This window comes from Scomber japonicus, chromosome 5, assembly GCF_027409825.1.
Source record: "Scomber japonicus isolate fScoJap1 chromosome 5, fScoJap1.pri, whole genome shotgun sequence".
In the NCBI taxonomy this organism is placed as follows: Eukaryota; Metazoa; Chordata; class Actinopteri; order Scombriformes; family Scombridae; genus Scomber; species Scomber japonicus.
Genome location: NC_070582.1, coordinates 25649438 through 25668408, shown reverse-complemented (window position 1 = coordinate 25668408; position 18971 = coordinate 25649438). Strand labels below are relative to the sequence as shown.

The following is an 18971-nucleotide window of genomic DNA, read 5'->3' as shown; positions in this document are numbered from 1 at the left end:
GAGCAAAATTCAACTTAAAGACTGAAACCAGTATATTTTAAATAATTTTAATGATTTATTAATGCATTTTCAAATCCTAATTGATGAAGACTTTAATTAGATTTTTTTCTGGATAACCTAATATATTAATAATGATGGTGACACTCAGAGTACCCTTAATTAATTGTTAATCACTGTACATTCAGTAACTAATGAATGGCTGATGAAAAAAGGAGGTATAAATTTGCGGATTAAAATTGTAGCAAAACAGATGTGAAGGGCAGATTACAATCAATTAGCTGTACTAACCTAATTATATCGTATTAAAGTACAAGATGAGATTTTCTTTTGCTCAGTTTGACACAGAAGAGATTTAAATACCATGCAAAGTGTGTTTGAGTGTTAATCCCTGCTACTGCAATTTTGATTTGATAAGTTATGGGAAAGCACTGAACTCATAATACGCAGAATTCTTATGATTGAAAGATGCGTGCACACACATACACACGCGCATGCACGCTCCATGCATACATGTGTCCTGTCCAGATGGCCCCAGCCAACCACATCAGGGATTTCAGTACCATGGAGAGAGACATGCAGGACTGCTGCTGATAAACCACACAGCTGTTAGCGTCATGAGGGGAGCTGTGTGTGTGTGTTTGAATGTTTGTGTGTCTGGGAGAGAGAGAGAGAGAGAGAGAGAGAGAGGAGAGAGAGAGAGAGAGAGAGAGAGAGAGAGAGAGAGAGAGAGAGAGAGAGAGAGAGAGAGAGAGAGAGAGAGAGATCAGACAAGGTGTGATGAATAGAGAAAGAGATAAAAAGAGGACAAACAGATGGTTTTCTTGCGGTATGTGTAATATACATGACGTGAAATCAAAATTCATGTGTTTATTCATAAATCATCCACTTTGTCATTCACTCCACAATCACAATCTCAAGTGTTTGAGACCAAGCCAAATAATCCATTTACCAAAAAAAACAAACAACAAATCACAACGACAAAAAGCATAATCTCATAAATTATCGCAAGAGAGCAACATTAAAACACACACACACACACACACACACACACACACACACACACACACACACACACACACAAGCATACATCGGCCTGATGTCAGAAAGATTTATCCCTGACTTACTCCCTCCTTTTGACAAGCAGATGTTTGACTGCAGTACAAATGTCTCAGGAGATAAACAGCACAGTAGCAGCAGAAGAGGAAAAGTTGGGATTCCACTCAACTCCAAAAATAGTGTTTCTATAGTCTGTCAAGTTTAATTGCTGATTACATGGATGAGGTAACCGTACAGGTCCCCAGTTAGGGTTAGGGTTATGGGTTAGGGTTTAGGATCATGATATGTCTGATATGTGTCCATACAACTCCTTCTCACTTAAGTTTATTATCTATGAGAAATTCTGATGTACTGAAATCTTATTTCCATGATGTGTCACTGAAGTAGGTTTATGGGAGACAATGCACATCTCGTCCTCTGGCAAGGGCACAGAAATGTCCCCATGTGCTTCTCAGCCACAGGGAAAAGTGCCAAGTCAAGAGATGTGTCATCTATTAAAAAAACACACACATAAGCACATTTCCACAAGAGAGGTGAAGCTGGCTAATCACAGTCCAGTGAGAACGGAGGTCAATATTAACAAATAACAGATGATTAATATGATGAAAATGCATTTTAAATATTTCAACACTAACTTAAAAGCTAAACTTTGCATGCAGGTTTCTTGTCTGTTGTGAAGTTTAGATACCTATTTATTATACTGCTGTATGTCTGAGGTTCAGATTACTCTGTCTGTGCAAATAAGTAATTACTCTTTACTAAGAATGATACCCTTTAGTGTATTTCTTTCTCTGGAGGTGACAATTTTAGTATTTCCATTTGTGTGTGTGTGCTCATGTGCTTTAAGCCATCAGGAGTCCTCTACTGAATCAACAAGCATGTTTATAGTTTATCATTATAATGCTGAGTGCCCAGGCATGCTCTGCTGCACCACTTAAATCCTTTATTTTAATTTCCCCAGCTGGTACAAAGCTTCTCTACTCATGAATAACTGTCTATGTAAACATTGAGTCAGTATGATATCAATGTTTTATAGATAGCGCAGAAGTTGAATGTAGCACAAAAATATCTATTATTCCTCTGATAACAATATGCTATTATGCTGACACTCGAGGAAAAATGATTTTCTGTCATGTAGAATAATGGCTGAAAAACACTTTAATGTGCTTTACAGAGGAAAATCCATGCAAGTTACAGCAGATCCACAATAGAGTCACATCTGTTGCTCTCTCACCAACACAATGTTGTTGCTGTGTTTAAGTGTAAGGTCTGCCAGGGGACAGGCTGTGGTTAGTCAAAAAGATGTGTCTTGTTAAAGTGATTCAATTTGGCTCAAGTCAGCTCATGATAAGAAAGATGCTTGGGTTCTTTCCCAGAATGCCTATCACTTATATGCTCTCAGACTGTGCTTGGCTTACTGAATGTTGAATTGGTAGACAGAGAAGCAGCTGTGCGTAAGATTTGTTCAGCAGATCCCAAATGACTCTTTTTCCCCCCAATCCTGTTTTCTTTCCCTCAGTTCAGATCCATCCTTACATTCTCCTCCTTCTGCAACAAATTCCTCATTGTGCTAACCAACTGGTCAGACTCTACCAGCTGTTAACTGTGTCGATTTTCTCTGCTTGGTAATGTGCCCGTCAGGACATCATGAGCAAGTCGACCACAGAAACACACGGCCTACCCTTCAGGCCATTCCGGCACAAAAATGCATATTCAAAAATACACATAGCTACGGGCACACTCATACATGCACTTTGCTGGTATTCACTGTGGACTGCTGTCATTCATTTAGAGGGAGAACAAGTGCCGTAGGGCTGGAATGGAAAATAATATAACAGTGAGGGAGAAAGAGAAGAGGAAGCTTTAGTGCTGTGATATCAGTGTCAAGACAAAGCAAGATAGATAGATAGAAATATATTGATCCTTTTTGGATTGAAACCAATTTATAGCTGAATAGATTAAAAAAAGATTATATTGTTATAATATCTGTCAATTGAATAATTAAGCGATTGACTACAAACAAGCATGACTCCTCTAAAAGGTCTCATGTGACAAAGATTCGGATTCACTGGCTCCCCATCAAATCTAATTCAGAATCCAATTCAAAGTTCTCGTGATCACCTATAGACCTCAGCAGCCCTGTAACCAGCAGGTCTCTAAGGTCTCCTAATCGATTTTCTGGTTATTCCTCAAAATTTAAAATTCTGACATATAAGTAGGCATCACGGTTGATGAAATCCTTTCTTTTAAACCCCACTTTGATAAACGTTTAAAGAAATTGAAATTAAAATTGGGTTTCTTCTTATGGTGATGTTATTCACACGCATGCTCTGCTCATGCTCTTCATTACTTGGATGCTGTTTATCACAGAGCACTAAGATTCATAACAGGATGTAAACCCCTCACACGCCATTGTACTATGTACTCGTTGGTCAACCGGTCATCATTGTGCATTGTAATATAATTTACAAATCCATCCTAGGATTGCTGCTCACACACTTATCCTCTTACATGTCACGTAAACAGTGCAGCCATAGCCTATGTTCCCAGGACTTCATTATTTTCAGTGCCCTTTGTCCATACAGAGGTCGGCAAAAACGCATTTTCCTGCTCTGCCGCCTCAACCTGGAACAGCTGAAATTGAGCCCCTGTGTCTCAATGAGATTAACTGTATAAATAAATAAAAAAACAGAAAGAGATTGTGTTTTTTGATTTTTAGCTCCTAAACTTAGTTTTTTATTGTGTTTTATGTTTGTATGATTATGATTTATTTCTCCTGCAAAGCACTTTTTGACATCTCGGCTTACTCTTACTCACACTTAATGTGTCCTTGTTTAAAGGACACATTAAGTAGTAAGTTCAAAAATAATGTAAAAAGGCCTATGAAAACTTCTCATAGCCCAAGCACATCTAAACACATCTGAGTGCCTTGTCTAGCTCTACCAACATTTGACGACCTAAAGATATTCAGTTTACTATCACAGGAGACAAAGAGAACTAGCAAATATTCACATTTGAAGAGTATTGGTATTTCTGCAATAAAAATGACTTCTTACGATTCACAGATTATCAAAATTATTGGAGATTGCTATTCATTTATTGTATAATTGATTCATCAACTAATGGTTTTGGCTCTATACATATTAGCACATAGATATAATCTCCCCATTATATTTACATGAGAAAAAGAACTGCAAGAAATATATCATTAGATGTGCATCAGCTTCTACTTTCAACCCTGTCAGACACACAGTATTTAATATTTAATGGTGTGTAGTTGTGTGAATGAGTGAATGTGTTGCTCCAAAAAGGTAAAGCTGTGTCTGTGCCTTCTCCTCTCCCTCAGGGTACACCCTGGTAAACACAGTGATTCACTGAGGCTCAGTGGTACATCAACACCAAAGTAACAGAACAAAAAAGGCTAACTAAAAGATTTTATAGAGTTTCCGTTTCTATTTATTTCCTTTCTGATCTTAATCTCTCAGGGAACAAATATTACCATCATTGCCCTCCTAAACAGTCATGTTCCATTAAATACTGAGTCTCTGTAGTCATTGGAGTGCTCAGGAACTCGCCTGGGGTGATGAAGAATTAGAGCGCTAATGTGGAGAGTACAGAGACCTACTCAGTCTCCTCTTTTCTACACACCACCTCCCTCCTTCCCTCCCTCCTTTATCCATTTGTTTGACTAAGTGGCAAAAATATTCCATGGGACAAGGAGCCCAAGATTAAGGTAAAAAAATATATATATGAAGAGGGGGGAAAAGTGAATTCAGAGGAGTGTGCACTTCTGAGAGTAATGAAGGTGGCTTTGAGAAATTAAAGATCAAGATGTTTGGAAGCTCACAGGCTGATTGGTATTCTGTGTCGGTGCCAGCAGATGCATCTAGGGAGGCAGCGAGAGGTACATGAGAAAGAGAGAGAGAGAGAGAGGGAGGGAGAGAGAGAGAGAGAGAGAGAGAGAGAGAGAGAGAGAGAGAGAGAGAGAGAGAGAGAGAGAGAGAGAGAGAGAGAGAGAGAGTGAGTGAGTGATAGGAGACAGATTAAACTGATAACATTGTCTCCTCTCTCTGCAGTGGGTCTCTGCTGATAAAGAGGACCCAGCCAAGCCAGACAAACACAGACTAACAATGGAAAGGCTGGCCTGCACACAGTGACCCTCTTGGTATTGACATGGGGCCTCTGGGTGACTCAGTGCTTTTGTGCAGCCACAGGAGAGCCTCCACGCCACGCCCACAGACCTGTAGGAATCCTTGTACAGTACAGTATGCAGCCAGGCACACTGCTGATATCACAAGCTAATTACAAGGTGCTGCCAGCTGTGCACCTGTTCTCCTTACCTGTGTCCAAACCTATTGCTCCTTCTTATACTTTTTCTCTTGCTAGAAGTCAACATCTGTCATCAAAAGACAGATGTTTTCACACATCGTAACATAGATTTGAGCACTGACTTCACAGAACAAAAAAGCTTATTCCACCTGCTCTGCTTGATAATTGATTTCTTGTTTACATAACTGAGGCTGATGTTGGTATGTTATGAGTTATATATACAGTATATTTTGTTGTGGGCAGGTCTTAAAGCAGGTCCACAACAACATATATTGTATACAGCTCCTTCCTCCGCTCTTTCAGTGTCATGATCTAACTTGACTTCAGCACTGTTGTGATGGAGGACAGGGTTAAATAAATGGGTTAACAAGGAGATGATTTAATACCTGTCTAACCCTATACATCCCTTAAGAGGGTAGGAGTGACAAAGACAGATCCCCCTGACCCTATTCTGTGTCACAAGCCCATTATTAGTTCATGTTTGTGTCTGCATGTGCTCAAGCATGTCAGTGTGTGCGTATGTGTGTGTGTGTGTGTGCTGTAATGGTGATGAGGGGGAGGGATAGGCAAGAGCCCGTTCATAAGAATGGACTGGATATATAATAGCCTCTGGTTATCTAGATGGGAGGCTACTCTTTTCCCGGCATTCAGAGATGATAAGCATGAAAGAAGACTGTAGCTTTAACTCAATTCTCTGTCTAGACACAATGAAGGTAGAATAACTGAAGTCGGTGATGATTTAAAGTTTTTTTGGAGAGCACATGTTAGCAATTAATGTAAACAATGGATAACATAAGCACAGTTTCCACAAAGGAAGACCTTTAGGTTGCAAATGCAAAAGTTTTCCTTGTAAGAGAGCAGGTTGCTGTTTTTTGCTATGCTTTCAGAGTTTGCAGCACACACAGCTAAAGTAGATGACTAATCAATACAGCAGCCTGCAGGCAGGGGAGTCCTGTTCCCTCTTACCAACTACTGTATTTCACTGCAGCAAAAAGGAGCTTTCTAAAAACATTATCTATGCAGGGATGGGCAGGCCTGAAGGGTCTCTGCATAGAGAACAAATTCATTAAGTATTTTCCCTTTCATGTGAAGATCATGAGATTTAAAAACAATTTGGGCCAATACAAAAGAGTAAGGGTTGGAGGGAAATTCTTTTCAAGTTCTGTTGGTTGAGCAATAACACAGCTCTTGGATGCACTGGTAGCACTAGGGCAAAACACTCAGCCATCAAAAGCGTGAACTTCTGCATGGATTACATCCTCCTGGTCAAACTCCTCACTGTAAGGTGAAAAGAACCAGTTAGTTACAGCAGAATTCACAACTGCTGTGTGAGGGAGTTGGCAATATCAAAGAGATAGTAAAAAAGGGTGGAAAAATGAAAAACAATTCAGTGTTTTCTCTTCTATATATTAGCCTCTCCCTGCCTCTATTTCTATATACAGCACAGCAACCCATCCACAGTCTCTCTCTCTTCCCTCCCTCTTCTCCATTAAAACAGTCAACACAACCCTATAAACCTGAAACAACAAAGAGACTCGAGTGACGGGCTGGATTCACTCAACAGCACTACCACTCTATCCTGCTGCCCCTCCCTCTCTGGACTCAAACATAACATCCGCACCCAAATCCCCTACCTCTCCTCCACACACTGTGTTTACAGACACTGGAGAGAGAGAGAGAGAGAGAGAGAGAGATAGAGAGAGAGAGAGAGAGAGAGAGAGAGAGAGAGAGAGAGAGAGAGAGAGAGAGAGAGAGAGAGAGAGAGAAACAAAAACAAAAGTACGCACATGCAGAAAAATGGTCCTGATGTGTGACTCAACTACAAAGATAAATGACCTTCCCTTCTGGTTCTGGCAAAACACACCCTTGCACACATCATCCCCTGCAATATAAAACACCTGATGCCAAACACAAGGGCAGAAAGATCCTTATCTATATGCTTGCCTGCACCCCTGAGCCTGTTGCTGGGGTCACAGGTCAACACCACCAAGCCTGCAGCATCTCTTCCTCTACACATTTTGAAAAAGTGAGCAATACAACATTGTGTTTTTTTTTGGCAATGCTACAGAAAAGCCACAACGGTGGTAAAAGACAGCATTGTTAGTTAGAACATTTGTCAGGATACTACTATTTTTCTACAGTGTCACTATGTGAATCACGTTGGTTACATGGCTTAAGATTTGTTGAACCTGATTTGTCTCTACTTCTGACTACAAGGTGCCAAAACTCATTTAGCTTAATTTCACATAAAAACTGACAAGTGATTCAGCAACAGAGCGCAGCTAGGCTCAGACATGATGATAGAGTTTCACCATTTAGGGTAGCAATCGATGCATTATCCCCACTTCACTCCACGGGGGGACCCCAGGGGATGGTGGTGGTGGTGGAGGCCAGGGGGGCAGCACCACAAGCGATGAAAGAGGTGTGGGGGAGTGGGCTGATTGTGTGGAGCAACACCATCTCGTAATGTATTGATCCATCTCCTTATTCAGTGTTTTCTAAACTCCCATGAACCCCTGCGGATGTAAAAGAGGAGTAAAAAGACAAATGCGTCCTTCCTCCCCAGTCAGGACAGACTGATTTACAAGCACAGCTGCTCTCTAGTTTGATTGCTGTCACTGAATTGGAGGACCAGTCAAACACAGCAGGGTGTATTGAGAATTTTCCAAAAAGTTAATAAGAGATCTGCTGTAACTGCAGCTATTGTATTGGTGAAGGACAAATGTTAAAACCTCTGGAAATGTAACATTCAATTTGTACTGCTCCTTGCTGCATGCGACATGGACGTTTAATAACCAGTTTAATTTTGTGAATTCATTCTGAGGGAGGTAATGTCACACAACAACTTCCTACTCTCATCACTATTCCCCGATGAATCTCAGGGGGAATAGACTGACAGCTAATCAATCATCTACAGTGAAGTCTAAGTGTGATTGATTGATTAATTGATTTAAATTCTTTGACAATAAAAAAGAGACACTATATATATATAAATAAATAAATAACTAAAAAAATAATACATACACAGGAGGCATAATATCTTTGTACAGTAGTTGTCAAGTGTTGCTGCTGTTTGTGAATTAGACAAGTAACCTTAACATAATATCATAACATTATTACACATAATGCCAGATGAGAGTGTTTTTTTTGCCTATGCATCAAAAGCAAAGGGCTTTTGATGAAACACAAGTTTGTGATGGAGACTGCAGCTGTAATTGGCTATTGTCCGGGCTAAAGAAGATGTCCTTAAAGAATAGACTGACATTTTAGGAAATATGCTTATTTGCTCTCTTGCCAGGGATTAGATGAGAAACTTGATATCACTCATGTCTGTATGGTAAATATGAAGCTAGAACCAACAAGGGTGAGCTTAGCCTAGAAATACTAGAAGCAGAGGGCAACAGCACCTCTAAAGCTATTTAAACAAATCATATCTGGTGTGTTGTGTAAATGTCTGTAAAAGCTAAGTATAACAGTACGCCAACCCCAGCTACATATTTAGGGTACAGACATGAGAGTGATATCATCTTCTTTACTTTTGTCTGCCTTGTTTGGTCTTATGTCTTCTGTAAAGCACTTTGTTACGAAAAGTGTTATATAAATAAAGTTTATTACTATTATTATATCATTCTGATCTACATTAACTCTCGTCAAGAAAGTAAATAAGCTTATAAAAATAAAGACACTGAACATAAAGGCAATAATGTGTGTAAAACAACTGTATTTGAGGGATTATGTTCTGTGTTTGGGTGTCATAAGCACAGCACCATGAGGAGCACACATTAATATTAAAGCACTAATATGAAGGGCAATGAAATGATAATAAAAGCAAATCTATAAAAAAATTCAAATATGTTTTGTGTTTACTGCAACAACCACCAAATTAGGCAATTTTAAAGTTTAATCATAGCGAATGATTCCCTCTTAAGCAGTAAATGTTGAATATGTGCAGACACTCCCAAGAATAGCGCAGGAACAGGAAAAGGATGACTACACCGCTGCAGGGAAATAACAGTCTTGAAGCTCTACAGAGGAGAAATGATGCAGTGCACAGCCTGTTAAGATTATGTTCTTTACAAGGAGCCAGATTTCCTGCTGACCCAATGAATCATAGCTGAATCTTTCTTTTTAGGTATTTCAAGTTACCGTGTGAAAAATTTGACGCAGATCGCAGTTGGCACCTCGCCTTGAGAACAGAGCTGACCTGTTCCCAACCTATCACGAATGTCAGTTCTTTTCACTCTTGTAATTCAACAGAGCTTGTCAACAACATGATAAATCTGAATAGACTTGCTATGACAGTACCTGAAATGACTAACTTATTTTTCATGCTCTTATTCAGATAAATGATTTACTTTAACAAAGAAAATAATACGAGTACAAAAATATGCCTGGACTGCTCTGAGAGTGCTCTCAATCTACAGGAGCCATGTTGACAGTGTGATGAAAACATCGGGTAAACCATATGAACACACAGCTCACACTGGAGAGCTCATCCCACTCTGCAGCGGTGGCATCCTCCTCCTTCTGCTTCTTACACTGTGTCCTATCTGGGGTTGATCTGCCCGGAGACAGCACTAACAAGCCAGAACCACGGGGTAATCGCGTCTCCATCACTGCTTAGGCAGCCATCCAGAGACATACAGCACATACACACTGGGATGTAGAAGGATGAGAGAGTGACTGGGCTGGGAGGCAGAGAGAAAGATAGGGAAGCTGAGTGAAAGAGCCAGGGCGAAGGGAACATATATAGCAGAAGAGAGGAAAGGACACTGCAAGGCAGGAAAACACTTTCTGCTTTAAGCATCGAAACACTTTCTGCTGTGACCCATGTAGTTTTTTTAATAGAAAACACTGCTGTGATGACATTTCACTTTTTAAACTAGATTTTACATGCAATAAACAACACAACCATTAATTTTTAGAAATATATTTAACTGTAATAAGCTACATGTCCACTGGGATACATTGATCTATTTTTGTCTTTAATGGTTTGAAAAAAGTTTAAAAAAAGATCACAGACAGATATAGATGTGAATATGCCAAGTTTTGTAAATCAAGACCAAATTAGTCCTGTATTAGTGCAGCTGAGCCTACATGGAATGTCATATGCTAGTAGTCTGTGGGTTGTGCATGTATGTGTGCATGTGTGAGCATATATGCAGCAGTAGAGCTGCAGTCGTCCACCAGCTGGGACCTGGACTGAGGGCAGAAGACCAGAGCATGTGGAACATATGTGTCACCACAGAACATATGCAAATCTGTATAGCTTGCACATTCACACATGCACATTCAATGGCATTTATTCAACGGATCAATAATAAATACATGCTGCAGACATGATTATTTTAAAAGTCTGTTGTCTGTTTTGTGTATACTTAGCTAATATGTTGACACATTTTTTGATAGATTTAAAGAAAATTAAACTGACTGAATGGAATGGTTGATGATAAAAAGACGATGGTGAGACTTTCATAAGAATAACAGTTATCAGAAACTTAGGTCACTCAGTCCCAGAAGCAATTTCAATTTCCATCTGCATCTTCCCAGCCCTTTTATAATGCACCTCTTCTGAGTAAAGACAGAGTAGATGTGATGTTATTGTAGTGGCAGGCTTGCACTCTGTCACTTGTCCTCACATTCATAAAAGTGTCTGATCGACAGACTGGAACCAGGAGGTGTTGTTTTTTTCTGTGGAAGTAACATCACCTCCAGAAAATGTTCCCTGTGTTGGGGCGAGAGCACAGACAGACAGAGAGACAGACAGATAGGCAGACAGACAGACAGACAGACAGACAGACAGACAGGCAGACAGACAGGCAGACAGACAGATAGACAGACAGACAGACAGACAGACAGACAGACAGACAGGCAGGCAGGCAGGGTGGAAAGGATGTAGATGACAGAGGAAAACAAAGAGCGCTGCCGTTGTACTTTGTCACTGACTTCTAGATTATATTTCTGAGCTATGACAATCAAAGTCTTACTACAAAGATTTACAACTTCTATACTGTACGATCAAAATGATGCACAGGTGAATGGACTGTAAACAATTAGCACTGCATGTTAAGTGAGAGATGATAAAAATCTTGCATACTCAAAAAGATCTTTGAGGTTGATTAATTATGATCATGGTAATACCTACAGTTAATATCTACTATCAAGGTTCTCTGACCACTGTGGCAGGTGCCTCAAGTCTCCACTGAGCTACTGTAAGAAATATGAGGCTATAAAATGCTCCTTATTGCCACACTGTTTGCATCTTGTCTTGCTTTTCTCTTCTAGATGCAACTTAATAGGTTGTCATTCACATCTTTCATCTGTCGCTATTCCATCTACGCTTCATTCATCCTCTTTTCACTGCTTCCCTCTAACATTCCACCGACTTCTCTCTGCCTCTCTCTCCAGTCTCCTTGTTCGATTATATTCTCTGCCATCATCCACCACGTCATCCAATAATCCATAAGTGTGAGACATCAGCTGGACAGTGCTCTGCTGCTGGCTGTATTAGGCTGTCTCTTTATTTTGACTCCCTGCTGTGAGCTGCACAAAGATCGCTGGAGTTCTGCATGCAAGTCAAAATAAAATGTTCAACTAGTCAAGCGGTGGAATAAAAGGGCATGAGAGAGAAAGTGACACATGTAAATATATAAAAAGGCATGCATATTGTACTGTGCCAGCTATACTGTATAGGCTGAGTGTGTGATGTTATCATGTTTTTTCATCATTGTCATCACTGGTTGTGAGGCAACTGTCAATAAATGTCCATTGATGAAGACCAATGTTGTAGGCCTACCTCCATCCTGATTTTCTTTAAAAAAACTATTTGAAAAATTAGTTGAAACATAATTTGTAAATTAAGTATGGAGATAATCCAGATTCATATATTCCTGTCATTCATTCCCTAATTAGCATGTAAGTGTCAATACTGATCTGTAATGAAGGATTAAGCTACAGAATCTTAGGAAGAGTGGAAAGATAGAGACAGTTAGTTGGCCATTGGATACAATCAGTTAGGTATCTGAAGAATGATTCTATATACTGTATGCTATTTTTCTTAATTTAGTTAGACGGAGTTAGACATTTGTCTTAATTAACATGGAATTAAAACACTATATATGCTTTATTTTCTTGAGCACTTTCTTTTGACTGATGAGAGATCACATGATGAGAAATGACACTGTTTAAATATAATGCTGGCAGCAAAGAGCAAATATCGCCTTCTCTCTCTGTCTCTGTCCCTGTCTCTCTCTCTCTCTCTCTCTCACACACACACACACACACACACACACACACACACACACACACACACACACACACACACACACACAAATTTTAGCCTTCAGCTCCTCCCTCTCTTGGCCTTTTCTCCATAAGCGACCTTGAGCTGTGAAGCACTGTCAGCATCCGCCTCTTGTTGCTATATGCATGTATGCATTAATTAGTGAATATAGAACAGCAATCATTTATTATTCAGGCAGCACTTTTCTCCACTTTAAACCTCATGAATGTTTTTTTTGCGATTTAAATACTGTGAACACTGTATCATCACAGAACATGTGGCATCTTCACAGTAATTCTTGATGTATGTAAATCTGCACATTCTTTATAGAAATCCTTCTCTTGACACTTACTGTAGATCAATGAGCCACCGAACCACCACACGAACTGTAGTGGACAACACTGAAGATCCAATTACTGAAAGGTTTATAAGAAAATAAACATCTCTGCAAAACTCCAAAAGGCCCAGACTCTGAGTTGTCTGACTGTTGATATGCACACACACACACACACACACACACACACACACACACACACACACACACTTGAACACACTTGTATAGAAGGTGGAGTGGGGGTGTTATTGTGCTCTTACTGAATCCTGAGCTTGCAATAGAGACACTGCAATATAGATGTCCAGTGCTCACTGCACACAACTACATGAATTATTCACTTTCTTAAGATTGTGCAACATATGGAAGTGTTAGAACAGACACTTATATAGCATACACCCCCAACATTACATTTAAGTGATATTAAACTATTCCTCATTGTAGGTTATTGGGGACCCTGAAGGCCACATGCTGCTGGTCGAGGTCCCCATGCGCTCTGGGTGGCACACATGTCCACTGTTATCCGCTGAGCGCATATTAACACAACAAACAAGACGTCACTCATATTTGGGTGGACACCCGATGGGGCAATGCAGCTGATCACACCTGACTGCAGTGCGTTTGTCTCACCCTACTCTCTAACAAACACCAGAACCGACTCCCCTTACCTCTTGCAATTGCTCCAACTCCTTCCTGAGAGTGTCTTGTTCGGTCTCCAGGTCTGCATACTTCTGTTTCAGCGTTTGGTTCTCCTCCAGGACAACCAGACCGCACTCTGCAGCCCGAATCTTCTCCCGGTTCGCCTCGGCCAATTCCTGGGTGAGCCGCTCCACCTCGGCCCGGTACTGATCCACCGACTCCCCGCATCCTACACCGGCGGCCATCGCCCCTCTCTCTCTCGCTCTCTGTTACTGTTTCTGTCCCCCTGTCGGTCTGCGGTTCCCCCCTGTCTCTCTCCACCGCTCTGGACAGAGAGCCACAGAGGCGGGCGGAGGCTGAGAGATGCTGAATATCCGCCCCCCCCTCCCTTGAGAGCCAGTGCAGGCAGGCAGAAATACTCAGTTTAAAAGGATATTTAAGTCATTAGTGTTTTCAACAGCATCGACTGTAATAGCAGAGAAATAACATTACAACGAACATGACTGCTGATAGATGAAGCCTTGCGATTTTAAACCAGGTCAGTGTAGTCTGCTGTATGACACTCAGCAAAACACAGCATCATTTTTGCTTATTCATGGATGCAAGGGCGCCACCTGTCTGCTGTTTTAAGACACAGCGTCGAATCTATGTGCAAAATGTAGATGGCACCAAATCCTAGTTGAAGCCCATCATATCTATAATAATCTAATGTAGGCTACATCAATTATTGAAGGCCTACATGTGCAGTCTATTCTGAACTGTTTTTGCATGGTGGTAAATATACAAGGTACTGAATGTTATGTCCACTGTAGGCTACTTTACAACTAACTCCAAAATAGTAGTAGTTTAAAGTTCAAGCTCATCTGTGGATGTACACCATAGTTTCCTTTATTTTCTTTTATTTATTTATTTATTTTTTTACTGTAGCAGAAAAAGCACAGGTGGAACTAATAACAGTATCAATGGAAGTGTCACAGTAAGCTGTGTCAGTGAGCTGGTGTGCACACAAAAGCCAAGCTCTGGTCCAGAATGAAATGCAGCTAAAATTAATATCATTAGTTACATCTGTGCTTGACAAGTCGAGATGTTCACTGCAAAAAAAAGGTGCATATTCCAAATTTCCACTAAAAAGAAAAAATAAGAAAGTGTAGCTAAAAGCCTGAATAATAATAATGAATGGTGGTGATATTAGTCAATCTAGAAATGTATGTGTTCCCTGTATAAATAAACTGTTTCTGTTGTTCAGGTCAGCAATAGACCTTTTTCACAGCAGATGTTTTGATTTGGCAAAGCAGAACACACAGGTGGAGATTATAGTGCTGTTAATAATGCAGGGAGTGCCAGTTTGCACAATACCTAGACCCTGAAACTGACACAAATGAAACACAACCATCATTAAGGTTATTAGTTCTACTTGTGTGTGTCCTACTGTGACCTGTTGTACATGAAAGAGGGTGTTTTATATTTGATCATATTTTGACCTATCGGGTAAAGATTGTGTTTCCTCTCAACTGAAAGTGTTTGAGTTTAATCTATATTTGGTGGTTAACATGTAATGACAAGTTTATTTCTTTTTCTGATATAGACACGTTTATTTAGCAGTAGACAGACAGGAAACATGGGAGAGAGAGAGAGGGGTATGACATATGGCAAAGGACCTCCGGCCGGGATTTGAACCTGGGTCAGCTGCGTACGTGGCATGGGGTCTCGCCACTCGACCACCTGCCTGCCAGCAAGTTTATTTCTGACACTTTTTTGTTTCGGTCAGACTTTGTTTGTATGTGTGTCCTGGACTCTTTTTAATGGAAGAAAATGTGTATGATATAACATTCAAATGTACAAATTAAACGGTAGATGATTAAAGTATGATTCTAAATAAAAAGTATATGAAAATTCATAATATCAAAGGCTCTACAATTTTTTGACTTTATCCAGTAAGTGCATCAACTTATGTTATGTAAAAGTAAAGCTTTACATTTTTATTGAACATTAGAAATATAGACATTCAAACAGCATACACGACACATCTTAATGCTCACTGTTAAGGGCTATTCTGTGAATGTCCGTACTGATTTCTTTGAAAAAACCATAATCCTCAACCTGAGCTCATATCAGTAGAGTTCAGTAAGGCTTTCACTGTCTGTCGTGTCATTGACATATTTTTCATATCTGAGAGCAGTCCTGTTAAAGTGAGTTCCTCTTATGATCTCAAAGTCAACCCCTGCACTTAACAGCAGGATAGATAACTGAACAAACAGAACCTCATCAACTGTTGACTGGTCCTTTCAGCAATCACATTAGGACAGATTGATGGCACTTTGGATCCCTAATGTTACTGAAATATATAAGAAAATATGTCACTACTTAACAAAACAATTACCACGCCATTTGCTTCCAAACACCTACAACATCTATATTTCAATGAGATCGCCGAGAGGCACTGTAGGCTACAGTTTATCTTAGAGCAAACACATGCAATAAAAGATATGACCGGGGTGAAAAGTTTAACCACTGTAAGACCTTGTTAAATGTAATCAGTTATAGTACTGTCAATTTGGTTATGGTATCGATAATAAAGGCGATGCTGTGTTATCTTTCTTATAATTGGTAATTATTTGAAAAATGGCCTATGTAACTCTTCTGAGAAGAGAAGGAGATACAAGGTTGTTCGTGCCATAGTGCAGGTCTTCCCACACAGAAATATCACTGTCCCAAGAATCATGTTTCCAAGTGAATGGACACAGTTACAGGAAAGTGCCCATAGAGAAGGTTATGAAATACACACTACAGTGGTCTGATGTGTAATACTGGTTTAACAGATTATTAAAGATTAATAAAGACAGTAATATAAAAAAAATCCCTGTACTTTTTTCATTCAAGTCACAATTAATTACATACATCAACAGCTCCAGTATAGAGCAATTGTATATATTATAGATTCTACTGTTACTCTTTTGATCACATTTGACAAGCTGTCTAAATTTCCCAGCTGACCTGCCAATAACCTCAACTCACAGGTCCAAATTAAGATAAGGACAGGTTGTCCACAAAGTCTAACAGACGAACGCTTTATGGCGGCACTATATCTTATCTCTGACAAGGAAGTGTAGTGTCATGAAAAAAATCTAAACGCTTTCATGCACAATAATATAGCACAAGAACCAGCTGTGACCTCAAGTGTCCTCAAACCATTATCTTCTCAAATATATCAGCACTGACTTATCACAAGGCCTTTTATTATAAAGAAAGCCAAATTGATTTCAGTAGCCAGCTCACAAAGATGTCATTTCATTTTAACGCAAGTCAACTTTATGTGTAAATAAAAAACATACAGTTGTTTACATGCAAACACATTATTTCTTTATGATAACAGTATAAATACATCACATCTGACTATTACAGCTAATTCATCAATATATATAGTTTTTACAGTGTACAGTAATTCAGTTCAATTATGATCTTTGTACTACATAATTAAAAAAACATTTTAACATAATCGTATCATCATGTGTAAGAATACAATAGTTGCTATCTTTCTGTCCCCAGAGGGTCAAAATACAGAGTCCTGAGATGAGGGTTAGGGTGATGAGGTGTTGATGTCACTCTAAGGAACAGTTGTGATTGATGGGGTTGAGGTAAGCAGCATGGCAGCCAGCACGTTGTATGCAGCTGGGGCTTCTGTAAAAGCAGAAGAAGACGTTATCTCAAAGTAACAACAAAGAAATCATTGCTTCACCTGATGATAGACAAATGGTTTCTTTGTTGATTAGATACCTGCTTTAGTCAATTTTACAGTCCTATTGTTGCAACACAAGTTGACTTTTTAAAAGAAAGAGAATAAGTGATTACAATGAACATTATATGAACTATATGTGCTCTGAACTATTAACAGTATGATCAGTTTATCTTGTGTTACCTCATAATAAAGCAGAGGATTAACAGGTGAGTGTATGTGCTGTCTGGCCATCAGCTCTATATCCTTCAGTGTTTCAGTCTTCCTCCACTTGGCTCTGCGGTTCTGGAACCAAATCTGAGCAAACACAAATGAAACACAAAATCAGAATTTACTTAAATAAAATAAATAAAAACAAAATTAATAAATAAAATGTATTCACAATTTAGGCATGAAGTTGACTCAGTAAAGATCCAGTGTTTTACCACTTTCCTCCTAGAACAAATCATCCTGGACGAATCAATTTTTAGGACGTAATTTTATCTTGCAATGTGTCACTGATCATTTGAAAGACATTATCTCATATACGTAGCTGTCCAAAGAGCATTACTATTGTTCTGCTGATGGCTATTTGGTGTAATCACACATGCTGAATTGTTAGTAAGCCTAGTTTGACTTTTTGACCTTTTGTTAAACTCAAGTTATAATCATTAGCAACATGAACACCACATGAACTGCCAGAAATTGTGGATTGCACCAATCAGAAAATGAATAAAATATACATATACAATTTTACACTGTTCATCTGAATGTTGCCTTTTGATTGACTATTGCTGCATTTTAATATAAACAATATAGTGACAATTACATTGAATATTTCCATAGTGGTTGTTGAGAAACTAGACATGTGAAAAATTCCTTCTCTTTTACACACTCATTTTTTAAAACACTGCCGAAAAACAGATTTAACACAACAAACAATAATCTGCATTCATCCTCTCTACCTGTATTCGGCCCTCAGTAAGGTTCAGACAAGAGGCTAACTGGTCTCTGATGTTGACATCTGGGTAGTGAGTCTGCTGGAAAACTTTCTCGAGCTCGCGCACCTGAAACGGTGTGAAGGTGACTCTCGTTTGCCTCTTTTTTCTCTGACCTGTAAACAAATGATTGTCACTGTAATACTCATCGACATCATCATTTAAACATGTATCTGAACATGCAGCTGTCACATCATTAAATGTCTCTTGCTGTCTCATTTTACTCACTCGGGCAGTCTGTGGTGTCTTTTGGAGACTCTTCAAGTAGTCTCATTTGTGGGCTTTCTACAGACAAAGAAAACATCATTAACATCAATTTTGTAATGATATTTTTGTAAAATACTCGAAAAGTTAAAAGATAAGAGTAAAAAAACTCAAACCATACCTGCACATGAATGCTGGTTAGATATTGTGTCGTTCTCCTTGATAACAGACCAGTTACGATGAACTCTTTTCTCTTTTCTGACACATGTGGGCCTCCTTAGAATCTCCTCAATCGAATGAGATAATCTTTTGTGTGGCAGAGACTCCCTTTCTTGATCCATGCAGTCTTTCTCTGTGTCTCCTCTATTCCTCACATCCAGTAGTGTATCTCCCACCAGCATCACCTTTGTCATCAGCTTT

The 18971-nt window shown here is 39.4% G+C and overlaps 1 protein-coding gene across 1 annotated transcript in view; it reads right to left on the bottom strand.

Moving 5' to 3' along the window:
- Positions 1 to 13882, bottom strand: part of bicd1a (bicaudal D homolog 1a) — a 30104-nt gene extending 16222 nt beyond the window's left edge. Inside the window, exon 1 of the mRNA XM_053318536.1 lies at positions 13667 to 13882. Within this exon, the coding sequence (XP_053174511.1) occupies positions 13667 to 13882 (216 nt within the window). The remainder of the gene's footprint in view (positions 1 to 13666) is intronic.
- Between the last annotated feature and the right edge of the window lie 5089 nt (positions 13883 to 18971).